Raw genomic sequence first — 26999 nt, 5'->3', positions numbered from 1 at the left:
AAGTGTAGTCTAACCAGGGCTATATAGAGCTGCAGCATAAACTCATGGTTCTTAAACTCAATCCCCCTGCTAATGAAAACCAAACCACCATACGCCTTCTTAATAACTATCAACTTGGGTAGCAACTTTGAGGGATCCATGACATGGACCCCAAGATCCCTCTGTTCCTCCACACTGCCAAGAATCCTGCCTTTAACCCTGTATTCTGCATTCATATTCAACCTTCCAAAATGTATCACTTCACATTTTTCCAGGTTGAACTCTAAAGCCATTTCTCAGCCCAGTTCTGCATCCTGTCAATGTCTCGTTGCAACCTACAACAGCCTTCCACTCTATCGACAACTCCACCAACCTTCATGTCATCAGTAAACTGACTTACCCACCCTTCCACACCCTCCATCCAAGTCATTTATAAAAATTACAAAGAGCAGAGGTCCCAGAACAGATCCTTGCAGAACACCACTGGTCACCAAGCTCCAGGCTGAATACTTTCCATCTCCCACCACCCTCTGCATTCTACTGGCCAGCCAATTCTGTATCCAGACAAATAGGTTTCCCTGTATCCCATGCTTCCTTCCTTTCTGAATGAGCCTACCAAGGGGAACCTTATCAAAATCCTTGCTAAAATCCATGTACACCACATCTACTGCTGTACCTTCATCACCCTGTTTTGTCACATCCTCAAAAGAACCCATTAAGGTTTGACAGGCATGATCTGTCACTCACAAAGCCGTGCTGACTATCTCTAATCAAACTATGGTTTTCCAAGTAATCATAAATCCTGTCCAGCACTATCAGCAGGTGCTTCCAAAACAACCTCCACAGTTCTGTTGTGCATTTCCCTAAGAACATCTGTTCCCAATTTAGGTGCCCCAGCTCCTGTCTAAAGTAGTGTAATTCCTCCTCCCCCAATTAAATACTTTCCCACACCATCTGCTCCTATCCCTCTCCATGACCATAGTAAAGGACAGGAAGTCGTGATCACTATCACCAAATGCTCTTCCGACAAAAGATCTGACATCTGGCATGGTTCACCAAATCCAATATAGCCTCCCTCTTGTCAGCCTGTCTTAATATTGCATCAGGAACCCTTCGTGGACACACCTGACAAAAACTCCTCTATCCAAACTATTTGAACTAAGTTTGTTCCAATTAATGTTAAGGAAGTTGAAGTAACTAATGACAACAACCCTGTTACTTCTACACATTTCCAAACTCTGCCTCTCGATCTGCTCCTCCGTGTTTCTGTTGCTACTGGGGAGTCTGTAGAAAACTCCCAATCAAGTGACTGCTCCTTTCCTGTTTCTGACTTCCAACCATACTGACTCTGTTGACAAACCCCTCCTCAACGATCTCCCTCTCTGCAACTGTGATACTATCCCTGATTAGCAATGCCAGTCCTCCACCTTTTTACATTCACCCCCCACCCGCCCCTTTTCCTTTTGAAACATCTAAACATTAGATGGAACATTAAACAACCATTCCTGCCCCTGTGATATCCAAGTCTCTGTAATAGCCACAACAGTTCCAAGTACTGATCCATGCTCTGAGTTTGTCACCCTTGTTCCTGATAGTTCTTGCATTAAAATAAACATAATTCAACCCATCACATTGTCTGCAACATCATCCTATCAAGTGCCTTCCTCACAGGCTCTCTGCACACTGTATCTGACTGTTCACTACATTCTCAATCATCTGATCCGTAGCTCAGGTTCCCACCCCCTTGCCAATCCAGTTTCAACCCTCCCGAAGAGCTCTTGCAAACCTCCCACCCATGATATTGGTGCCCCCTCCAGTTCAGGTGCAACCTGTCCTTCTTGTACAGGTCCCACTTCCCCAGAAGGTATCCCAATGAAGCCCTCCCTCCCTGCAGCCACCTTTTCATTTGCACTTGCTCGCTATTCCTAGCCTCACTAGCAGATCCTGAGATTATTACTCTGCTCGTCGTGCCTTCTAGCTTCCAACCTAACAGGTTGGTGCAACACTGAGGGCCGAAGGCCTGTACTGCATTGTAATGTTTTATGTTCTATATTCTCTTTTCAGATCCTCCTCCCTTTCCCGACCGATGTCATAGGTACTGATGTGTACCATGACTTCTGGCTACTCTCCCTCCCCCCCCCTTAAAAATCCTATTGACACGATCCGAGACATCCCTGACCCTGGCACCCAAGAGGCAACACACCATTCGGAAGTCTCGCTGGCAATCACACCTTCAGTTTCTAGAAATTTATTTCCTAAATATGCTAGTAACTTCACCTTCACATCCTTCTGTAATATAAATTTCCACAGGTTCACTATCCTCCAAGTGAAAAAAAGTATTGTTTCAGTCCGAAAGGGCCTATCCAAATCCTGCAACTGACTCCTTGTTCTGGAACCTGCAGTCAGGCAAACATCATTCTTTGCTCACTCTGTCCAACCCTGTCAAAATATTATGTTTCAATGAGTTCCCCTCTTAGTCTTCTAAACTCCAGTGAATACAGACCCAGTTGGCCCAATCTTTCCTGAAACGACAAATCTGCAATCCAGGAATGAGTAGTAGAAACCTTTGCTACTTTTCTTAGATAAGAAGAAAAAACTGCACACAATCACATCCTCCAGGTGTAGTCTCAACAAAGCCCTGTCCAACTGCAGTAAGATGTCATTTCTCCTGCTCTTTTTGCAATGAAAACCAAATTACCATTTGGCTTAATAATTGCTTACTACATCTGCAAGCTTGCTTTCATTGACCAGTGTACAAGGATACCCAGATCCCTTTGTACATCAATATTTCCCAATCTATTACCATTTAAATAATATTCTGTCATTCTGTTTTATCTTACTGAATTCACACTCATTTGCAATATCCTGTACCTGTCACACACTTGCCCACTCACAACTTGTCTAAACCACCCTGGTCAATGATACCACTTCACATTCTCATCACGGTCACTTCTACCCAGCTTTGTGTGGTCAGCCAACTTGGACATATTACACTTGATTCATTCATCCAAATCGTCAGTACATGTTGCAAATAGCTGGGCCCAATCACTGATTCATGTGCTTCTGCACTTGTCACCATCTTTCACGTCAAAAATTACTGACTACTAACCAACTCTCAACTCATACCAGTAAACTAGCCCCCATCCCATGTGCTTTGATTTTGTACACTAAACATTATACTCGACTTCTACCAAAAGCTTTCTGACAATCCAAATTCACTACATCTACTAGTTCTCCCTTATCTATTCTACCATATACAGTCTCAAAATAAACTCTAGTAGCTTTGTCAATTTCCCTTTCATAATCCATGTTTACTTTATGTAATTCTGTTGGATTTTTAAGTTTCCTGTTTTTATGTCTTTTATAATAGACTCCAGCATTTTCAATACTATCAATGCCACAGTTGAAGAAAATAGCCTAGAAGCATTTAATGGGAAACTAGATGAGCTAACAAGGGAAAACTAATGGAGGGTTATGCTAAGAAAGACGTAATTAAGAATGTTCAATTGGAGCTCGAATCCTGGCCTACCTCACATATTTGATCTCAAAACATCTCTGTATCTCTAAATATTATTTGGGTAGGATAGTTAGCCATAGTACAAAAAGAGCCTTAGGCATCTCTCTCCATTACAGAATGACAACAGATTATATAGCTTGACAGGCATCACTCCAGTTGAGCATGGTGCAATACAAGGAAGAAAGTCTGCATAAAATTAATGCAGATTAGAGGGGCATTGGAAAATCACAGGCCAGGCAGCATCCGAGCAGGAAAATCGACGTTTCCGGCAAAAGCCCTTCATCAGTCCGTAACATTGATTTTCCTGCACCTCGGATGCTGCCTGACCTGCTGTTCTTTTCCAGCAACACTCTAATCTTGACTCTAATCTCCAGCATCTGCAGTACCCACTTCCGCCTATAAAACTAACGCAGCCAGGACAAAAATAAACCTGAGCTGTTGGGTGTCATCCGTGCTACATTCTAGCCAACAGACTACTTTATGAGCATTCTTCCACTGGCCTTTCCTCTCATGTCATTATTTGTCCAAAGGCTTGGAGTATTGATGACAGGTACTTCATATTACAGTACATCATCCTGTTTCAGCTCTGCCCAATGCATTGAAGGGAATATCCAAATACAAATGAGGAAGCCATATAATATCAAAGTTATATCATCAGCATCTGCGTACACCAAGAAACATACCATAATTGCAGAAGGAAGAGCAAGATTTCCATGTCACAAACATGCAGTAATTTATTGGCACCTACTGCACAGAGGATGGAAATCTTCCTCTCAGATATTTCACTTGCAATTACAGTGTTCAGTTCCATTCACAATAGATGCAGATGTGACTACAAAATAACTCAAACACAAAAGAACACATTCACAATTGGACTGAAACTTAACAGATAACATTCACACAACATCATTGTCAAATTATGGCCACTTCACAAGGAAAATAACCTTCGCCTGACCTTCAACAGCACCATCATCAACATCTTGGACATTACCATTGAACCGAAGCTCAATTGGACCATTTATATCAACACCATAATCACAAAGCAGCATACAGACTGTGATCCACGAAATGACCTCTCAACTGAATTCTCAGACTGCAATGACAACTTAGCGGATCCCTCCACAGACACTGATTCACAAGCTCCAGCATTTCTGGCTTTTTTTTTATTTCTGAATCTGCACTTGTTGGGAGGGTGCAGCAGCATCACCCTCACCCGCTCCCTCCCAAAAAAGTGACACCATCCGCGACAAAACAATCCGTGTGATCATCTCTCCTGCTTTCCACATTCGATTGTGCAGCTCTTCCATTCCCCGTACACTGAATGAAGGTTGCAATTTGCAAAGACAGCTCCCGCTGCGAACTTCCAGGACCGAGGGCAGCAGCTGTGTTGATGGGGACAGTACCCTGTGTTTCTGTACCATCACCGGGACAGGGGAGCCTACCCCAGCCCCTGCTGCTGCTAGGGACAGGCCTTCTCAAACTGCGGGCTCCCGGCCTGTGTGTGGGAAGGCGGACTTCCCCCCCCCCCCTTATGGCGTGACCGCAGACGGGGCACGGCTTTGCTCACTCACCATGGTGCTCCACGGGGGGGGGGGGGGGGGCACCGGCGGCACGTTCCTGACTCCAGGCTTCACTCACCCAGAGAGAGCCGGCCGATCAGCCGGGCGTCTGGGAGACGAAGCCTGAGGACGGGGCACACGGCCGGCTCTCAGCATCCAGCCCGACACCCCTCGCCGTTACCATGGGACCGAGCCCACAGCACAATAAGCCGGCTTCCTATTGGCTGGGAACACCGCAGGGCTCTCCCGAACAACCAATAGCGGCGGTACGGCCGAGTTGGAGGAGTGTGGAGATTCAGCAGGCTGTGACTGCAATCCAAGGACAGGATCTAGGGATCCAGTTGGCGGGACAGAGATCCACTGAATGGGATCTGCCGATCCAACAGGCGGGGTCTGGAGGCTCAGCGGGGGAGCAGGAGGTCTGGGGGTGTGGCTAGATGGCTTGGGGGCGTGGTTTGATTCCAACAGGCGGGGCGGGGCGGGGCGGGGCGGGGGTGGTACCAGGTGCGCAGAGGGGTGGGAATGGTTGTACAGGGGCGGGGCTGTTTGCATAGAGGCGGGGGTCAGATGCGCAGGGGGCGGAGCTTGGACAGAGGCGGTGGGTGGTTCGCCACGCAGCTGGCGGTGCTTGTTGTTCAGGGGCGGGGTTTGTTGTACAGGGGCGGGTGCGAGGTCACTTGCTCAAGGAGGCGGGGCGGCGCTGGATGAGGAGTGGGCGGGGCCAAGTGTGGAGGAGGCGGGGCTGGTTGTTCAGGTGCGGGGTTCGTTGTACAGGGGCGGGGTGCGAGGTCGGTTGCTCAAGGGGGCGGGGCTTCCCCGGGGCGGCGCTAGATGAGGAGGGGGCGGGGCTTCCCCAGGGCGTCGCTAGATGAGGAGGGGGCGGGGCTGACAATCAAGTGGGGAATCATGGGTCTGAATTTTAAAGATGGCGCTCAGTGGGCTTGGAGGAGAAGAAGTGTAGGTCAAAGACATCTAGGGGTCTAGTGATCATTTCATCACAATGTTTAGGTTGACTATGGAAATGGACAAAGAACAATCGAGAGCAAGAATAATTATCTGAGAGAACCCGTCTTCAGTTGGGTAAAAAAAACATCTGAATTGAAGAAATCGCAGTGAAATGTTGGAAAAACAAAAGTGGTGAATAGATAGTTCACACACAGATAAGTTGCCTGAAAGTGAAAGTCAACGTAAACAAATCCAGCTTTTTTATGAAATAAGACAAAGGAGATAGAAATTAAGATAAACAACATTGTGCTTATGACCAATGAGAGATGGAAAAGACAATTGAGAACCATACTAAACATGTTGCTCAGAAGGGAGGTTAAGAAAAGCAAGTAAATGAAACAGAGACGATATGAAAAGAGACTGGCAGCTAATACAAAGGGGAATATTGAAGTCTATTATAGGCTTATAAATAAAAAATAAAAGGAATTGGCCAGTTAGAGACCAAAAAGAGGATGCATATACAGTTAAGGGCCTAGTTGAGGAATTAAATGAATAATTTGCACTTGTCTTTACCATGGGCCACAGTGAAAGAATGGAAAACTCAGACACTAAAAAGAGTCTGGACTTGATAAGGAGGAAGTATTGGGAAGGCTGTCTGTACGTAAAGGTTAGGCAGAAGTGGGTGCTGCAGGTACTGGAGATTAGAGTGGTGCTGGAAAAGCACAGCAGGTCAGGCAGCATCCGAGGAGCAGGAAAAATTGTTGTTTTGGGCAAAAGCCCTTCATCAGGAATGATGGTACTTAAAGGATGATAAGGTACAAGGACAAGATGAGATGATTCTAAGGACACCAAGGGAAGTGATAATGGAACTTGCAGAGGCACTGGCCATAATTTTTCTGATTTCCTTTGCCTCAAGAGTGGTCCCAGAGGGCTAGAGAATTGTGAATATTGCAGACTTGATCCAGAAAAAGTGTAAACATGAACCAGCAACTGCAGGCCAGTCAGTTTTATTTCTGTGTTGGGGAATCTATCAGGGTAAGATGAATATTCACAGGCATAATCCAACTTAATTCGAGATTCTTAAGGGGAAATCGTATATTTTTAACTAAATTGTTGAAGAGGTACCAGAGGAGATTGATGAGGGCATATTGTTTGGACTTCCAGAAGACATTTGATATAGTGCTACACAACAGAGTTGTGAGCAAAGTCCAAGCTCATGGATAAAAGAACAGTAGCAATATGGATATGCTGTGAGAGACAAAACAGTGAGTAGTGGTTAATGGACATTTCTTCAGGCTGCAGGAAGTTTTGTAATGGAATTTCCCAAGGGTCAGTGTTGGGGCCATTGCTTTTCCTGGTACATACATGTTGTAATGATGTAAATGTTGGTGTCTAGGACAAAACAGCAGAATTTGGACATGCTTTCAAGCATTGTAAACTGTGAGGAGGAGAGTGCAGCATTTTGAAAGGTGCGATAACTTGGCAGAGTGACAGATGGTACATGAATTCCAATACAGAGAAATATGAAGGGGGGTTATATGTACCTAAGCCCATCAAGCCAACAGGAGAGGTTGAAAGAGCATTAATAATAAGCATACAATATTCTGAGCTTTATTATTAGAGACGTTGGGTGCATGAGCAAGGTGGTCATATAAAAAACTAGTTCAGCCTCTGCTGGAATAATGCACAGTTCTGGACACCACACTTTAGGACAGTGTGAAGGTATTGCAGTGAGAAGAGATTTACATGAATAGCTCCAGGTATGAGGAACCTCGGTGAGTGCTTAAGATCTGGAATGCACTGACAGAGTGTAGTGAAGCCAGTGTAGGGGAACTAGAGGTACTTTAAAGCTGGAGCTGGTTTAGCAATTCTCTGTTCATGTATTCAGCATTCCTTTATTTTGTTTCTCCTCATTACTGTTGCTGACCTATATTTGATAAAGAAACACTTCACTGCTGCCAGTACATTTGGAAGTTGGGACTCCCTGTTGAACATTTCCTTAAATTTGTGTAAATCAAACAGGTTGAGGTCAGCTACCTTCCTTGAGATCAATGTCGTAGTTCCCTGGAAGAGGATGATGGGGCTGTTTTAGAACTAGGGTGGCTTCAACACTTGGCATCAAGTCAGTGCATTGGTGGACAGAGTGGGGTAAGATTGAGTGCTGCATCATCTGCTTTTCAGGCTCCAGCGTGGCCTCCAACTAGCAATGGACTTTGAGATGGCATACATTGCCAATGGGAAATCTCCCAGAAACTGACTTTTTAACAAAGAATCTGCCTAACAATTGTCGATAGCATAATCTGCCAGCTCTATGTTATCAATCAATGTGTAACACTGATTTAACACACATACTGCAGTTTGCAGAAGCCACATGAGAGCCTGCACCCTGTTATAACCTTGCATCCACTGAACCCAACCTTCACTAACATAAGCAACAACCCTCTTTGACCCCTTCATCACCACCACCTCCACCTCCACTCTCCAAACCACCAGCATTATTTCACTAAAATATCAATTACTTATAGGTTAGTTGCTGAATTATTTTTTCTGGTTATTAATGTAATTGTGTTTGTTTTCGGAGCTTTCCTACATTTGGCTTGTTTGTCTGCAGGGAGTGTTCTAGCTCCTATTGATTCAAAAGCTCATGCTGAAACCTGTTACTCCCAGCTTTGAGAGGCCTGCTAGGCTTTTTCACTTGGAATTGAGAATTTTTGTGTGTTGGATGGGAGAGTAACTTGCAGAGTATGAGAGGTTCCGGGTTGTACGCAGGCTGCAACAGGAATAAGTGACTCAATACCAAATAATGTGTTAAAAACAAGAATTTTATGGGACAATTATAAACAATAGCAGAAAAGAGAAAAAAGGAAGAAAGAACCTGGTCAGCACGGTGGCTCAGTGGTTAGCACTGCACTTCCTGGGACCCAGGTTCAATTTCCGCCTCGGGCAACTGTCTGTTTGGAGTTTGTACATTCTCGCTGTGTCTTCCTCCAGGTGCTCCAGTTTTCTCCCACGGTTCAAAGGTGTGCAGGCTAGGTGAATTGGCTATGGGAAATTGCCCGTAGTATTCAGGGATGTGTAGGTTAGGTGCATTAGTCAGGGGGAATGTTGAGAAATAGGGTAAGGGAATAGGTCTGGGTGGGTTACTCATCAGAGGGTCAGTGTGGACTTGTTGAGCCAAATGGCCTATTTACACACTACTGAAAGAAAATAATAATTTTATTTTAGCACAAATAGTAACCCCAAATTAGCCTGGTTCAAGAAATGTTTTCAAATGTTTTTTTAAAAAACACAAATGTGTGTTCATGACAGCTCCCAAAAATGGTGCAGTTACCTTGGTACATATCATCTTTCAATGACCTTACATAGGATCACTCTCCAGTCACTGCATAAATGTTCCTTCCTTGCTGGCTTTTGTGATGGACGATATATCACTGGCAGCAGCGGCAAACACTAGATGCTGTGGCACCTTTACATCCAATTTCTGCATCCATTCAGCCTTTTGAGGTCTTAGCTAGACTTTCTCCAGCAAGAATCTTAGAACAATGAGTCCTTATCAAATACTTTCAGGCATAATGAGGTACACCGGTTCCGTACAACTCGGGCTGTTTGTAAATTCTTCTGATTGTTTCTCACTTACCATCAGTCAAGTTACATTGTCCAACAATAAAATTCCATCCCCTGTCTCCACACCATAACTGACTTACCCAAATGCAAGGTTATTCATTGTCCTGGTTTATAGTTAAGGGGTCATTGGGTAGGAAACTATTTTGGCAAATCTAGTAGAAAAACAATAGTTCAAACAAAACAGTGGCTGCCTAGGATTCCTTGGGGGTGGGGGGGGGGGGGTAAAACAAAACTACAATTACCAAGATTATTATTGATTATGTAATTAACAACTCAATGTATACAAAGCAGTTTTCATTTTAAATAGTGTTCCATAAAAATTCTCTTAAAATTAAAAGCATAATTGAAATAAAATGGAAAAATGTAAAACTGCAGGAATCAATGAGTGCAAGCTTTAATCTATGTCCCTACGACTGGGAGAATGAGGAAAGGTCAAACAGAGCAGGACAAGTTACATAAAGAAGGAAGCCTTAATTACCAAGGAATTTTGAGGACCAACTCTGGATCTGAGTGAGAATGAATGCTCAAGATGTTTGTTTCACTGAAAACTTCGTGACTGAAATCTACCAACTGCTACAGTTCAGAATATAATTTCCCAGAAAAGCACAGCACAGTCTGATCAGGGTGAAATGAACCATGCCCTGAGGAACCAAATACCCATTACATATCTGGTTCCTCAGGAGATCTCTGTAATATGCTGCTGCATAAAGGAGGTCACTGAGTATCTGGATCCACAGGAGTCATAAAGGTGGACAGCATGGAAACAGACTCTTCGGTCCAACTCATCCATACCAACCAGATATCCTAATCTAGTTCCATTTGCCAGCACTTGTTCCAGATCCCTCTAAACTATTTCTATTCAGCATTCTATTTTAAATGCTGTAATTGTACCAGCCTCCTCCACTTCCTCTGGCAGCTCATTCCATACACACACCACTCTCTGTGTAAAAAGGTTGCCTTTAGGTCCCTTTTATATCTTTCCCCTCTCACCTTAAACCTATGCCCACTTGTTCTGGACTCCCTTAACCCAGGGAAAAAACCTTGTCTATTTATCCTATCCACGCTCCTCATGATGTTATAAACCTCTATAAGGTCACCCTCAGACTCTGACGCTCCAGGGAATACAGCCCCAGTCTGTTCAACCTCTCCCTATTGCTCAAATCCTCCAACCCTGGCAGCATCCTTGTCAATCTTTTCTGAACCCTTTCAAGTTTCACAACATCCTTCTGACAGGAGGGAGACCAGAATTGTATGCAATATTCCAAAAGTGGCCGAACCAATGTCCTGTACAGCTGCAATAATGCATGCCAGCTCCCATACTCAGTGGTCTGACCAATAAAGGAAAGCATACCAAATGCCTTCTTCACTATCCTATCTACCCGCGACTCTACTTTCAAGGAGCTGTGAACCTGCGCTCCAAGGTCTCTTTGTTCAGCAACACTCCCTAGAAGTGTACAAGTCCCGCTCTGATTTGCTTTCCCAAAATGCAGCACCTCACATTTATCTAAATTAAACTCCATCTGCCACTCCTCAGCCCACTGGCCCATCTGATCAAGATCCTGTTGTAATCTGAGGTAACCTTCTTTGCTGTCCACCTCCAATTTTGATGGCTTCTGCAAACTTACTAACTATATCTCCTATGTTCACATCCAAATCATTTATATAAATGAAGAAAAGTAGTGGACTCAACACCGATCCTTGTGGCACACCACTGGTCACAGGCCTCCAGTTTGAAAAGCAACCCTCCATCACCACTTCATTCTATGCTGTGGAGTCATTACAGCACAGGAGAGACTCATCTAGTCTTCTCCCTTCAAGCCAGTTCTGTATCTAAATGGCTAGTTCTCCCTGTAGGAAGAAACATATAGGAGGAGCAAGTACAAGGTTTTTCTTAAATTGCTGACTTCGGCCTTGCAGAATGTCACTGACTGACCACACATTGCCTTCTGAGCACCTCGTGTGAACTCAGCCATTTTCTGAAACCCAAAGGGATTCCACTGCCTCAACATGCAGATGTTGTGTGATCACAAGCAGCACATGTTCCAGGAGAGTGCATGTTATCCTGACAGCAGTTACAATCACTTCATTCTGTGCTGTGGAGTCATTACAGCACACGAGGGCTCATCTGGTATTTTCATTTTCTGATGATATTCATCCTGCCAAAGTGTACAAGATCATACTTCCCCACATTATGCTGCACCTGTCAAATTTTTGCCTGCACACTTATCTATATTCTTTTGAAAATTCCTCAAGTCCTCTTTCATAACTTACTTTGTGAAGAAGATAAAAGAACTGGTGTGGGGGATTTTGAGACACCAGATGTAACTGTGTGGAGCAGAAAGAGAGGTCACTGCAATTGTTTCTCTGGCTACAATTAGTTAAGAATGGAACCAGGTGAGAGCATCCCACTCAGTGGATAATGCTGGGGAGTCATTGGATGAAGATGGTGTGGTTACCATGTTCAAGGCTGCAAACAGCTGAGGAAGGATGAGGAGGAATATTTTTCCTTTATCATGATTATTTATGATGTCATTTGTGACTTGAGTGTTAGATTTTATTTTGTTTTATTTCACTTTTGGGAGCTGGGCATCAATGGTGGTCAGCATTTATTGCCCGTCCCTAAATGCTGTTGAGAAGGTGATGTCTTCTTGAAACCGCTGCAATCCACGTGGGAGGGAATTCCAGGATTTTAACCCTGTGGCAGTGAAGGAATAGTGATATATTTCCAAGTCAGAATGGTGAGTGACTTGAACAGAAATTTGCATGTGATCATAAAACACCTGCTTAAGCACTGCGGATTAATCCCATCTCTGCATTTACTGTAATATGTACCTAGCTTCTCAGTACTTTTCATGATGGTGTACTGGGGGCTATTCTTTACTGTATAAGCATACAGTAATGTACTTGGCCTTCGATTATGTCATGAGACAGTTTAAACAGCGTTGACCAGTATTCAACAATAACAATGGGTCCTGACCTGGGAAAATATTGCATTTGTCACAGTTTCCATTGTGCAATAGATACAGCTTGATTGTTTAAAAATAATGTTTTAGTCCAACAATGTCTAAATATAAATCTTTAAAATAAGGAAATTGCTAGAAGTGAGACCAATATATATATCCAAGAATATGTGAGTGCAGATCGCTGTCCCCCTCTTCCCAATTTCTCTAAATATATTGTGTAATGATCAATCGGGGATCACAATCTAAGTATACCAGGTAGGTCATTTAGAACTGAGATGAGAAATTTCTTCATCCAGAGATTAGTGAGCCTTTGGAATTCACTACTACATAAAGCAGCTGAGCCCAAAACATTGTTTTCAAAAAGGAGAGAGTTGTAGGTTTTGGGGCTCAAAGGATATGAGAAGGAACAGGGGACTGAGTAGGATGATCAGCCATGGTGATATTAAATGGTCCATCTCTGCTCCTGTTTTCTCTGTTTCAGGTTATACAGCACCACATTAACAAACACAGATTGGAGGTATCCTCTCAGTTTTTCCACACTTTTCCTTGTAAATTTTCAATTGTCTTTTGAATCTGCTGAAATTTGTTCTGCCTCCCTTTCAGGCAGTGCACTCCAGTTTGTTACAAATATTAAAGATTGCTTGCTGAAGACAGCTGCTCTCTGCACTTCTGCTTCAAACTTTCCAGACACATATCACATTAGGATGTTCACCTCCGATGAATCTCAGTTGGAATCTTCTGAATCTATTTGTATTAGCTCCACTATAACAGGAAGAAAGAAAGTGTAATAATTGAACAGTGTGTATATATGGTGACACTATGATGTGCTACATCAAATATTGAATTGTAATTTCATCAACTGTTCATACATAGAACTTTTTTTTAAAACAAACACACTTTTGCCTACAAAGGAAACTGACTTTAACTGCGACTTGCACCTGTGAAGTCACATTCCAACCCATGAAGATTCTGACATAAAAAATGACACTCTGGGAGATAGCTCTTTCCAGTCTCATCAAGATGGAGGATGGAGCTGTTAGGAATTAATAGCTGGGAAGTTAGAAACTAATCACCTTCAGCTAAAAGGGACCCTGGCTAAAGATAAGCTCCGGTTGGATGAACTAGCGTCCTTTGTGAATTCACATCCGATTTCTTTGAACAGCTGTTAACCAGGACGAAGAGAGGTCGTGTGACCCAGTTTACTGCACATACTGCATTTTAAAGTCAGAAGCCAAGATATATAAAAGACAACAGTGCTTTCTACTTCTTTTCTCCCTCCCCCATCACTCTCTAAGACCTCTAAAAATACCATTGTGTTTGTGGCTTAAAAGACAGAAAACCTCCTTACTGCCAACAGAAAGCCATAAGGGAAAGTTTCAACCAACAAATATATTGCAGGAGAAAGCCACTATAGCAAAGCAACAGCTTCAGTTAAAAACAAAATCTTTCATTTCAGTCGTGATCTTTAAACTTGTACTAATAAGAGGTGAAAAAATGGTATTGTCAATAAAGTTGTGTTTTCTTTTGCATCCTTTTGGAAACATGTGTGTTTGTGCATATTGAAGAGGAGGAAATTCTACACTTTTCTGTAATTTATAATTTTTTGTGGTTTCAGCAATAAAACAAACTCCTAACTTGTATAACTCCAGAATCAAGTCCAGCAAACCTATTCAAACAGATCTGCACACAATCAAGGTCACGCTGGCAACCCAGCATTCAATTAAAAATTCGAAAACCTAATCCAGTCAAATGAAGAATGAGAAGAAAGGAAACTTATTTGACTCCATGTCATAACAGCGGACGTGTAACTACAGGGCAGCCTCAATTATCCAAATGACACGGACGGGGAGTATTTTATTCGGACAATCGAATGTTTGGATAACGTAGTTTACCCAAGCATCGGGACCTGGAGATCGGATCTTCGGATAACGGAGGTTGTTCTGTACACCAGAAAATACCAACTGAACACACACCGCCTCAAATGGGAATAACAAAGTGTAACAGGGAGGACCACAGAAGAAGCAAAATGAGGTGTTGGAGGGGATCTGAATCGGATGCTCTTTGGAGAGACAGTGTGGATTTGATGGTCTGAATGGACTGCTTCCACACTGTAGGGATTCTATGATTAAGTTGAACACCTCTTCTGAAAGATGGTATTCTCGATTTCAGGCTCCCACATTGGCACTGCATATCGAGTATTGTATGGTATGGGGCTTGAACACAACTTGGTAACCCAGATCATCACTAGCTGACACACCAATTGGTTTGACTCAGTAGTCGAACTCTTGCTTGGATCAAAAGGTCATGGGCTCAGATCTCATTCCAGAGGCTCAACATTCAACACTGTCCAAGATGCCAACTTTTGGATAAGACATTTAACTGACCTCTGCCTGTTTACATACAAGATTCCAAAGCACTATACCAGAGATTTCTCCAAGATCCTAGCCAACAGCAAAAATACAAAACTGATTATTATTTATGGGATACAACTGTGTGAAAATTCACTCAATTCAAATAACAACGAAGATTACTTGTCAAACTGAAATCACAGGCTGTGCAGTTCTTTGGAATATCCTGATGACATTCGGAGGACTAAGTGTAAGCTCTTCCTTTCTTGAAGAATATGCAAATTCACCCAATAGTAAATAAAATTGCATAAAAACAGTGTGGAGCAGATTTACAAGTGTTAAAATACTTTTTTAAAAACTCACCTACTGTATCTAGAATGGAAGAATCTGTTTGCTTTTCATTGTCCCGGGCATAGGAAGTGACACTCTCTATGCAAGGGACAGAACTGCATGTACTGTTGTTGGAAGAAGAAATAGTGACAGTTGCCTCTGCACTCTTGCTTGCCTCCTCCTTCACACACTGTTTCATAGGAGGTAGAGTTTCCGCTTGTGCATCACATTTCCTTTTGTCGCAGTATTTCAGAGATCTCTGCATCGAATCCTGAAGAAAGGGTGATTTGTTTTCTGTCAACAAAATGCTTAAACTCTATTCACGTGTATCAATAATTACCCCAGATTCCACATTATGGCCAGACTTTTTCTAGCGCTTTCTGAATACATACATTTTGTCATTAGTCAAATGCAATTTAAGAATGTACATGGTTTTAATGGTGACCGTTTCAAATCCCAGGTCGCACAGGACAAACTGCCATATTTGGGAATAAGTAGGATGTTTCATGAACAATGGATGAAGTAAAGAGCAAGGAAGAGTGAAAGGGGGAACAGTGGGGGTTCTGCAAGGAAATGAAAGAAGCGGGTGAAGAAGAAAGGAACAGGGTAAAAGACAAAGGAGGCAAAGCAACAAAGGGGAAGATAGAAAAATAATGTATTCCTACACATGCCTTATGGTTGATATCCCAGACACCACCCTGGGTATCTACTGACCAGTAGCAGGACAGATGGACCAGAAGTATACAAGAGAGGAGACAGTCCTCAAATTGAGTCGGGACCTTCATATGATCAAATCAATGAAGCACAGAGGGTGATAAGGGCACAGAATGTTCTCTAGTTGGGGGATTTCAATATCCATCAATAAGAGTGGCTTACCAGCAACACTACTGATCAAGTTCTTAAAGGACATTGCTGCTTGACTGAGTGTGGCAGGTGGTGTAGGAGCCAACAAGAAACCTACTTAACCTCATCCTCACCTATCTATCTATCACAGATGCAGCTGTCCATGACAGAAACAGTAAGAGCAAAAACTACACAGACTTTCTGGTGACAAAATCCCACATTTATTCTGAAGATACCTTCTGTTGTCTTTCTTTCATTCACTTCTGGGATGTGGGCATTGCTATCTGCCCAGCACACATTGAGAACCTGCCTTCTTGAACTGCAGCAGTCCACATTCTGCAGGTAAACTCACATGCCCTTAGGGAGAGAATTCCAGGCACTTGCGCAACACTACCACCGTGCTAAATGGGATAGATTTTGAATAGATCCTGCAATTCAGAAATGGGCATCTATGAGGCTCTGAGTTGTCCTGGAAGTTGCTCAGTGGTTAAAACTGCTGCTTTACAGCACCTGGAAGCTGGGTTTGATTCCACCCTCAGGCACAATCTATGTGGGCTTTCTCCGGTTTCCTCCCGCAGTCCGAATTTGTGCAGGTTAGGCAGACTAGCCATGCTAAATTGCCCATAGTGTCCTGGGATGTGCAGGCTTGTTGGATAAGCCATGGGAAATGCAGGGTTACAGGGATAGGGTAGTGGGGTGGGTCTGGCTGGGCTGCTCTTCAGAGAGTCAGTGTAGACTCGATAGTCCGAATGGCCTGTAAGGATTCTATGAGTTCTTAACACTGAAGTTCAAAACCCATGAAGTCTCATGGCATCAAGTCAACATAAACAAGGAAACCTCCTGCTGAATGCTACCTAACCAGCACAGCTTATGAACAGTACTCCTCCATGTTGAGTGCCCTCATCACAGCATCCAAATAGGAGTTATCGAATAACATTCCAACTAACATTCCCCATAGAAAAAGCCACATTAGCCAGGAAAAGCTTTCACCATATGACAATCTATTCCACATTCCCCCAAGACTAGTGCCATAAAGTCAGAAGAAGGAAGTATAGAACCAAGTAATTCTTGTGAAATTGTAGTAAGAGCTGGGGGCTTTCTAAGTCTGATCTTGCTTTGTATGATATAGAATTTATTTTGCAAAAAAGTCACCTTAAATCGTTAAGATCTGTAGTGATTATATATACATATATTCACCTTTGTACCACACCTTTCTGGATTATTGTATTGAGGCAACTGTACGTTCTCATCGGGAACTGAGTTTAATTTCACTGAAAAAGAATTAACAGAAGTATCAATGAGGTAAACAACCAAGTCTCAGACTTGAATGAATTGATTAACATCTATTTACCCACATCACACATTCAAAATGTTTCTGAGTGTTGGCCACATTACCAAATTTAAGCACAAAGTTGAAACCATGAAAACATAGGGAGTACAGAGAGCTGTATCCAAGTTATAGATTCCCAATGTATATACATAACTATCTCCTAACTTTTTCACTAAGTACTTTCACCAACAGGCGCCTTAATCTTGAGTCTTTCCTGCCATTGGAACTTTCCCTTCATTGATGACCAGATATTGTAGATGATAAAGTGGTTGCTCAGACACCTTGTGGTCAGGGGGAGGAGTCTGGGCTAGTTACTGGGAGCTGCATTGATTGTGGATTCAGTCAATTCTTATGGATGGGGGACAGGGCCCAGTCATTGAACGTTGAATGATGCTAAGAATATGCAATCTGAGGAACCCTGCTGGACCATTCCTGTTGCTGACACAAGTGACTCGAAATCAAAGTTCCACAGTGAAGTACCAAGCATGTTTTAAAGCATAGTCAGCAAACACTGATTTTTTAAACTCCGTTTTAGATCTATTCACAAGAAAGTCAAACAATAAATACATAGAGCTCATTATACTGCAATGCCCCCAGTGTTAATAAATGTCTTTTCAATACATAAGTTAACAAAATAACTAACCACCCCTGAAGGAGTTCTGTAATAATTAACAAATTAAACTAAAATATCATTTTGTGTAGAGGCACTCCAGTGTCTCATTATACTCCTGAGTAAAACATATCATCAAATTAGTTAAACAGCCACCTTTTAAAGAAGCAAAGTATCTCTTTATACACTTTTGAGAAAACAATCAATCAATGTAGGGCAACGATGGCTTTTAACCTGTTTCCACTGAAAGCAAACAGGAGGTGCAGAGCACAAGTGCTTACTCACTTTTTGAGATGATCAGGTTGCCCAGCATTTTCTTTGGAAGAGCCCAACATTCCTGAAAATTTATCACTGTGTTCTCCATTTGTACATCAAGAGGCTGCTCTCTCTGGAGGCCGAGGAGTGCTGATTTAACAGTTCCTTGAAGTTCCAAGATCTCCTGCTCTGTTGCATAGCGAAGCAACTGGGACACCAAAGTTTTGCTCACAGTCATTCTTTTTAGTGTATTCTCTGTTCTTGTTAAACTTTCCTGCAACTTCTGTACTCTGGCTGAGTGAAGGTCCTTCAGCTCATTCAGTAGCCTGTTCTCCTCCTCCTTCACCTTTTCAATGGCAGCTTTAACTCTTGCATTAATGAGCTCTTCCATTTTATATTTATCATTGTTCAGCTTGTCTACAAGCATCTCCAGGTCCTCCTGCGTTTTACTAAACTTTGTCTCATTCTCTTGTACTGACCCCAGCGTCTCTCTGAGATCGTTCTTGAATGTGACAATCTGCTTCCTGATACCACAGCAGTTGTGGTCCTTATGTTCCAACACCAAGCACAGGACACACAACCACACTGAGCAAGTCCTGCAGTATAGACTGAAAAGAAAGCAGAATTAAAAATTTGATCAGATATTTATGTCCAAAGAGAAGATGGACCTGATCAGGTGTACCCTAGAACCCTGTGGGAAGCTAGGGACGTGACTGCTGGACCTCTTGCTGAGATATTTGTATCATTGATAGTCACAGGTGAGGTGCTGGAAGACTGGAGGTTGGCTAACATGGTGCCACTATTTAAGAAAGGTGATAAGAACAAGCCAGGGAACTATAGACTGGTGAGCCTAACGTCGGTGGTGGGTAAGTTTAGATTCATCATCTTTAGATTTAGCTGTTGGAGGGAAGCCTAAGGGACAGGATGTACATGAATTTGGAAAGGCAAGGACTTATTAGGGATAGTCAGCATGGCTTTGTGCGTGGGAAATCATCTCACAAACTTGATTGAGTTTTTTGAATAAGAAACAAAGAGGATTGATGAGGTCAGAGCATTAGATGTGATCTATATGGACTTCAGTAAGATGTTTGACAAGGTTCCCCATGGGAAACTGGTTAGCAAGGTTAGATCTCATGGAATACAGGGAGAACTAACCATTTGGATAAAGAACTGGCTCAAAGGTAGAAGACAGAGGGTGATGGTGGAGGAATGTTTTCCAGACTTGGAGGCCTGTGACCAGTGGAGTGCCACAAGGATCGGTGCTGGGTCCACTACTTTTCGTCATGAATATAAATGATTTGGATATGAACATAGGAGGTATAGTTAGTAAGTTTGCAGATGACTCCAAAATTGGAGATGTGGTGGACAGCGAAGAAGGTTACCTCAGATTACAACTGGATTTTGATAGATGGGCCAATGGACTGAGGAGTGGCAGATGGAGTCTAATTTAGATAAATGCGAGGTGCTGCATTTTGGGAAAGCAAATCTTAGCAGGACTTAAAAAATGAATGGTAAGGCCCCAGGGAATGGTAAGGCCCCAACAAAGAGACCTCGGAGTGCCGGTTCATAGCTCCTTGAAAGTGGAGTTGCAGGTAGATAGGATAGTGAAGAAGGCGTTTGGCATGCTTTCCTTTATTGGTCAGAGTACTGAGAATAGGAGTTGGGAGGTCATGTTGCAGCTGTACAGGACATTGGTTAGGCCACTTTTGGAATACTGTGTGCAATTCTGGTCTCCTTCCTATCAGAAGGACGTTGTGAAACTTAATAGGGTTCAGAAAAGATTCATGACGATGTTGCCAGGGTTGGAGGATTTTAGCTATAGGGAGAGAGTGAATAGGCTAGGGCTGTTTTCCCTGGAGTCTGAGGGGTGACCTTATAAAGGTTTATAAAATCATGAGGGGCATGGATAGGATAAATAGACAAAGTCTTTTCCCTGGGATCGGGGAGTCCAGAACTAGAGGTCGTAGGTTTAGGTTGAGAGGGGAAAGATATAAAAAGGACTTAAGGGACAATTTTTCACGTAGAGGGTGGTTCATGTGTGGAATGAGCTGCCAGAGGAAGTAGTGAAGGCTAGTACAATTGCAACATTTAAAAAGGATCTGTATGGGTAGATGAATAGGAAGGGTTTAGAGGGATATGCGCCGGGTGCTGGCAGGTGGGATTAGATTGGGGTGCGATATCTCATCAGCATGGATGAGTTGGATCTAAGGGTCTATTTCCATGCTGTACATCTCTATGACTCTATATGTAGTTCTCTTCTTGCACTGGTTACCCCACATCACACATTTTCCCTCAGTAACAGGCTGTTCCACTGTGTACCAGCCACATTACCTCAGCAAGGGATAAATTAACCCTTGACCATCCACAAGCTCAAATGAAGGGTTTGACTGCCTTCATCCAGGCCAGCCAACAATGTACTATTCACATTCCCCAAGGGTCGAAAAGACGCCACATTCCCCTAGCAAGGATCAAACTAAATCCTAGTCATCCATATTCCTTGAGAATCAGAATGACCCCATCACCAGCATTCCTGAAGAACCTGAATTCCCAGTGGCGATTATAATGACCCCTGACCTCACATCCTTTGCTGATGGCTCAATTGGAGGTTATGAGAGTAGCCAAAGTTAGACTTTTTCCTCTAAATCCACTGAGTAAGGTGCAGCACTTTCTATTCACATTCCTCGAACCATCTCTCTCAGAATTGTGGAGCTAATACTTCATTGAAGCCCAAATGGGGAGAAGCTAAAACTGCAATGAAAAACTTCACAAGAAACCGCAAGGCCATCCCTCAGGAGGTGACATTACCTAATTTGCTGATCATCATGAGTACTGCAAAAAAGATGCTTTGGTCTTGAAAGGATCTTCAAGAACTCATCAGAATCCAGTTTTCTCAGTGTCCCCAAGGTCTGAACATGCTTCTGATGATCGATCATCAGCACTTGATGTATGTGAAAGCATTTGCTGCACAGGAATTTGTCACACTCAAGGCACATGAACTCCGGAGGAGTGCTGGCCTCAGGAGAAGTGCTGGCTTCACAGGAGGTACAGGACAGCTCTGCAGTGTCAAGAATCTGATGATGTTTCTTCACTTTGTCCTGTAGATTTGCCACAAGTATGTTGTCCTGTAAGGAGCTAGGATCTCCCCTAGTCACCATCTCACAGATGGGACATTTGACACCTGTTCCACTCCTTTCTTGCTGCAGGCAATCTGCACAAAAGGTATGAAGACACTGGAGAAGTTTGGGCTTGGTGACTGGTTGGTTGCAGAGCAAACACTGAAAACATTCCTCAACTCTTACTTCTGATCCAGTCGCCATAGCCTGAAACAAGAAGAAACCTTTTAAGACAAGCATAAGGACAAGAGTGATGTAATAGCCTATGACTTTCTTGTCAACTGCCAAGACTGATATTATTATAAAACAGCCTCTCCCTGGCAGGTTTAGTGTTTCTAGCTAAGTCATAGAGTCCAAACACCCCTGCAGTGATGTGAACTATGCGGCCAATTTACCCGACAGCATCACTGTGGACTGAGCAGAAGTTAACACAAAAACAGTGAGTAGCAAGCCATCCAGACCCTCAAACCGCTGCTCTGCCATTCGAGCATATCACAGCTGATATTTATCTTAAACCCATTTACTTGTGTTCACACCATATCTTTTGAATTCCTTGTTTAATTAAAATTTGTCAGTGCTTACTTAGGACTGATTGTTTTATTTGTCTGAACTCCCTTTCCAGAGCATGGTGAGGGTGAAGTTAGTGAATATTTTTAAGGTAGAGGCAGAGATTCTTGACTAACAAGCAAGTCTGCGGACAGGAACGTGGAAGTAAGGCTACAATCAGAATTTGTGTGGGAACAAAATGATGTAGTGGTAATGTTATTCGACTAACAACCCAGAATGCCAGGCCAACGTTCTGTGGATGTCGGTTTGCATCACACCATGGCAGATGGTGGCATTTGAATTCAATAAAATTTGAAATGAAGAGCTGACCTACTGGTGACATTTAACCATCAATTGTCATAAAAATCCATCCAGTTCACTAATGTCCTTTAGAGAAGGAAATTTGCTGTCCTTACCTGATCTGACTACTTGTGAATGCAGACTCTCAACGATGTCTTAACTCTCCTCTGAGCAATTAGGGAATGGGCAATAAATGCTGCCCTAGCCAGTGATGCCTAGATCTGAATAAAATAATAAAACAAAATTTTAAAAAGCTATGATCTTGTTTGGTTGTGCAAGCCCAAGGGACTATATGGTCTAATCTTGTACATAATTGGTATAATTGTAAGTACATTGTTGAAAATTTCAACGGAGCCCCACTATCCCAATAGTGAATTCCCAATTTCCATTGGGCTTCATGTGAAGTACTCCCTGATTTCACTCCTGAAAAACCTGGCTCTAATTCAGAGATTGTGTTCCCTCTTTCTGGATATCTTCAACAGATGAAACAGAGAAATCACGTCTACACATCTCTATTCAATCATTTTAAACATAGCAAGTAGATCACCTCTCAATTTTGAAATTCAGACTCAGTCCCTTTGACCAAACTTTGGATCACTAACCTAATAACTCGAAGTGCCTTGGTGTCAAATTTCATCTGATAATGATTGTTTTGAACTATGAGACACCTTACTGAATTAAAGGTGCTACATAAATATAAGTTGTTCATATAAATTGTTTTTTTATGCCCAGCATCATGTCCAAGACCTTGCTGAGGTGCAATACCCAAAGCTGAAGGCAGACCTTGCAATGCGGTTTGGACACAGCCTTGCACAAATGAAATAATGCTGCATTCTCAATTAGATTGCTGAGATTACACTCCCTTGTTTTTCCTGGAACAACATCAATAACTGTATGTAAGAAGTCCTGGGCAGAGCTTACAGCCTGATAGGTTAGAAGACAGACCCTCCTCACAAAGCTAATAAAATTCAGCTCATCATTTCAGCCTTAAGGATACTTGACCAACTCTGGAGGCAAAGACCCTGAAATTGCTGCTGCTGCTGCTACAACAACACCCCTCTGCTGCTTAGCAGTAACTACAGTATTAGCTTTTAATATTTGTTTAAAAGTACTATTGTGTCAGAGTCCCTGCAGATGGGAGTGATAACCTAAAAAGATCAGCAACTCTGATCCCATGCAAATGCATATTGTACCTTTCACAATCTCAAGATATCTTGTAGAGTTGTAACAGTAATTAAATGTTTTTGAAACGCAATCACTGTCCTAATGGAGGAAACAGCAGCTATTTTGCACATGGCAAGATCCCTGAGACAGGAATGTTTTAATCACCTGTCCCATTAGCTTAGCTCTCTAAAGCTTTCGTATTCACTATCTGTCTAAATGTCTTTTAAATGATGTAACTGTACCAGCATCTACCACTTCCTTTGGCAGTTTATTCTGCATACAACCCACCCTCTGTGTGGAAAAGGTTGCCCCTCAGGTCCCTTTTAAATCTTTCTCCTCTCACCTTAAATTGATTGGCCAGCATCCTGAGGATAAATCCCCTGCTTTTCTTTCTGTTTTTGTCATGGGACATTGTACAGCTACCTGCCAGGCCAGATAGAGCCTCAATTTCGCTATCTAATCTCATGGACAGCACCTCCCACACTGCAGCACTACCTCACTACCACATTCGCTAAGCATCATCAGAGGCCAGAGGCTGAGGCAGGGGTAAGGATTGATCAGAAGGTTCTAAGGATGTCTGGTTTTGAGGACTGAGGAAAGCCACTGCACTTAATCTGGGTGATGTAGAAAGGAATTTATCTCCTGGATCCAACCACCTTTTGCTTCTCTGATCCTGGAAAAGTCAGCCAGCTAGGGTTAAATTTAAAATACTTGCTAAACATGAGTATACAGAATGTAAGAACAAGGAACAGCTAAAGGCCTTTTAGCCCCTTGAATCTGCTCCACCATTTATCCAGTTCAGAGCTGATCTGGTTTTGGTCTCAACTCCTGTTTCCTAGCACATCCACCCCATGACTCATAACTCCCCTGTATTTTTAAAATCTGTCAAATTCGGCCTTGAATAAATTTGATGGCTCAGCCTCCATTGTTCTTTATGGAAGAAAATTCCATACACTAACAATACTGAGCAAATAAATTCCTCCTCATCTTAAATAGAAGACCCCTTAATTTTAAGGCATCTCCTAATTCTCAATTTTCCCGTGGGAGGGAAATCCCCTCAGCATCTAGCGTGATTCTCTCCCCCACCCAGGATTTTCATAAAATCCTCAGTGTGAGAACAGCCCATTAGGCCCAACAAGATGAAAGTGAGGACTGCAGATGCTGGAGATCAGAGTCAAGATTAGAGTGGTACTGGAAAAACACAGCAGGTCAGGCAGCATCTGAGGAGCAGGAAAGTCTGCATTTCAGGCAGGAGTTCTTCCTCATTCCTGATGAAATATCGATTTTCCTGCTCCTCGGATGCTGCTTGACCTGCTCTGCTTTTCCAGCACCACTCTAATCTTGACATTAGGTCCAACAAGTCCACGCTGACCCTCTGGAGAGTAATCATTCCAGACCAATTCCCCTATCCTCATATTCTACATGTACCCCTGATTAATGTGGAGAAAGTGAGGACTGCAGATGCTGGAGATCAGAGCTGAAAAATGTGTTGCTGGAAAAGCGCAGCAGGCCAGGCAGCATCCAAGGAGCAGGAGAATCCTGAAGAAGGGCTTATGCCCGAAATGTCGATTCTCCTGCTCCTTGGATGCTGCCTGACCTGCTGCGCTTTTCCAGCAACACATTTTTCAGCTCTGATTAATGCACCTAACTTACACATCTCTGAAAACCATGGGCAAGTTAGCATGGCCAACTCACCTAACCTGCTTATCTTTGGATTTTGGGAGAAAACACATTTAGACAGGGGGAGAATGTGCAAACTCCACAGTCACCCGAGGCTGGAATCGAACCTCTGTCTCTGGCGATGTGAGGCAGTGTGCTCTGCCCGATATTGTATGTTTTCACCTCTCTTTCTAAACGCCAATGAGCGTAGGCCCTACTTGCTCGAAAAGCTTTCCTCAGAAGAAACATGGAACCCTTTAAAAACATCTACATTTGCTGTGAGTGGACCGGCTGAGAGGACCATGTGCTGCTTCCATTTAAACTAGCCTAAAATTCAAGTGTTTTGAACTCTCGAAAATCCCACCGAAACTCCCCATTCTGGGGGGAGAAATGCAAACTCCCCACGTCTTGCTCCTGAGGGGGGGGGGGGGGGCTCTGGAACCTAAAGGCTGCAATTGAAAACGTGTCCCTGTACCGATCTCCGCCGACGCAGTAGCCAGTCCACCCGAGTGCCCGTCGGTAAAGGAATACTTGCAATTGCGGTCCGGTCTGATTGCTGCTCGTTCGACATCACTCAAGCTGGGAAAACGAAACTGTGATGAGCGACGGATGGGGAAAGTCTGTGTGACCGTTCAAGAAGCTGCCGGGTGATTGGAACAAGTCACTGCCTGAAAGCCTCGGACCCAATCGCCTAATTCTCAAAGCAAGCATTGACGGTGGACCAAGAGTTTCACTTTCGGAGTGTCATACATGATGTCATGACAAAGTTACTTCCGAAGGAGTGTTTTTTTTAATGTGATTATTTTTTATGTATTATTGTAATTAATCAACCAGGGATGTCATTACATACTGAAATTAAAACAAAGCTGGAAATCACAGAGGGCCAAGGCAGCATCCTTGGACAGAGAGCAAGCTAACGTTTCCAAGTCCAGATGACTTTATCAGGGCTGAAGTGAAGTGTGGAGGGGGCAGCATTTATGCAATAGTTGGGGTATGGGTGAGAAAGGATGTTGATAGATCGGTTTAAGAGATCGGAATATGGCAATGGCAGAACAATGGCGTGTTTAACTGCCAGACTTGAAAGAACAGACAATCCCACTGGGGTGAGGAGGGGAAAGAGAGTGGCAGAGAATGTAAAAGGTAAAGCTAAAAGGGAAGGAATGGATTCACTGTTTGAAGGTGTTAAACTCAATGTTGAGCCCAGAAGGTTTGACGATGAGATTGCCATTATCATTTAAACAGTGTCCTGCTCGCATGCCCACCTGTCTGTCTCCTGCGTGCGACCTCATAGACCCCAGCCCCGCACTGCCTGGCCTACCCTGCTCCCCAAGATCCACAAGCCCAACTATCCCAGCTGACCCATTGTCTCCAAAGCTCCTGCCCCACCAATTCCATCCTGTTCCCCTTGGTCCAGACACTTCCCACTTACATCCATGACACTAACCACACCCTCCACCTCTTCAGTAACTTCCAGTTCCCCGGCCTCCAGCATTTTTCATCCTCACCAGGGACATGCAATCCTTACACATGTCCATACCCTACAAGGACCGCATTCAGGCCCTCAGCTTCTTCCTCTCCAGGCCCATCCAGTCTTCTCCCACCTATACCCTCCCCCGCCTCAACAAACGAGTCCTCACCCTCAATAACTTTTCCTTCAACTCTTCCCATTTCTACTAAATCCGGAGGGTAGGGATGGGCACTTGGATGGGCCCCAACTACGCCAGACTCTTTGTCGGCTACATTGAACAGTCCCACTTCAGTAGCTACACAGGCACTATGCACCAATGTTTTCGCCATTGTGTCAATGACTACATCAGTGCTGCATCCTGCACCCATGCTGTACTGGAGCAGTTGATCAAATTCGCTAACAACTTCTACCCTTCCCTTACATTCATGTAGTCAGTCTCAGACACC

At 43.3% G+C, this 26999-nt stretch overlaps 2 protein-coding genes across 9 annotated transcripts in view; both read right to left on the bottom strand.

The window, feature by feature from the left end:
- The window catches only part of cabin1 (calcineurin binding protein 1), a 513604-nt gene extending 508226 nt beyond the window's left edge, over positions 1 to 5378 (bottom strand). For 3 of the 5 annotated variants that reach the window (XM_088000224.1, XM_088000225.1, XM_088000223.1), the window contains exon 1: positions 4452 to 4484. In XM_088000224.1, the coding sequence (XP_087856350.1) occupies positions 4452 to 4484 (33 nt within the window). Of the gene's footprint in view, positions 1 to 4451; positions 4506 to 5134 lie in introns of those variants that run through there. The other 2 variants (XM_088000226.1, XM_088000222.1) reach the window with 2 other exon arrangements.
- A 4497-nt stretch (positions 5379 to 9875) lies between these two features.
- LOC122562854 (protein PML-like) lies at positions 9876 to 25884 on the bottom strand. 4 transcript variants are annotated; one of them, XM_043716136.2, is made up of 7 exons: positions 25621 to 25877; positions 22379 to 22483; positions 21109 to 21623; positions 18334 to 18911; positions 17306 to 17379; positions 15299 to 15536; positions 9876 to 13349 (listed from the first exon to the last, which is right to left on the bottom strand). In XM_043716136.2, exons 3-7 carry the CDS (start codon positions 21618 to 21620, stop codon positions 13312 to 13314), a joined length of 1440 nt encoding a protein of 479 aa, XP_043572071.2. In that variant the 5' UTR covers positions 21621 to 21623; positions 22379 to 22483; positions 25621 to 25877; the 3' UTR covers positions 9876 to 13311. The 4 variants fall into 4 exon arrangements, with proteins under 4 accessions (XP_043572071.2, XP_087856347.1, XP_087856346.1 ...); XM_088000221.1 differs by lacking the exon at positions 25621 to 25877 and adding an exon at positions 23770 to 24615; XM_088000220.1 differs by lacking the exon at positions 22379 to 22483 and having other exon boundaries at positions 15303 to 15536; positions 25621 to 25884.
- Between the last annotated feature and the right edge of the window lie 1115 nt (positions 25885 to 26999).

The sequence above is a fragment of the Chiloscyllium plagiosum genome, unplaced genomic scaffold, assembly GCF_037043375.1.
Source record: "Chiloscyllium plagiosum isolate Xiang-an unplaced genomic scaffold, Cpla_swu_hap1 HiC_scaffold_24, whole genome shotgun sequence".
Classification (NCBI taxonomy): Eukaryota; Metazoa; Chordata; class Chondrichthyes; order Orectolobiformes; family Hemiscylliidae; genus Chiloscyllium; species Chiloscyllium plagiosum.
This window is presented reverse-complemented; position numbering and strand designations above follow the sequence as displayed.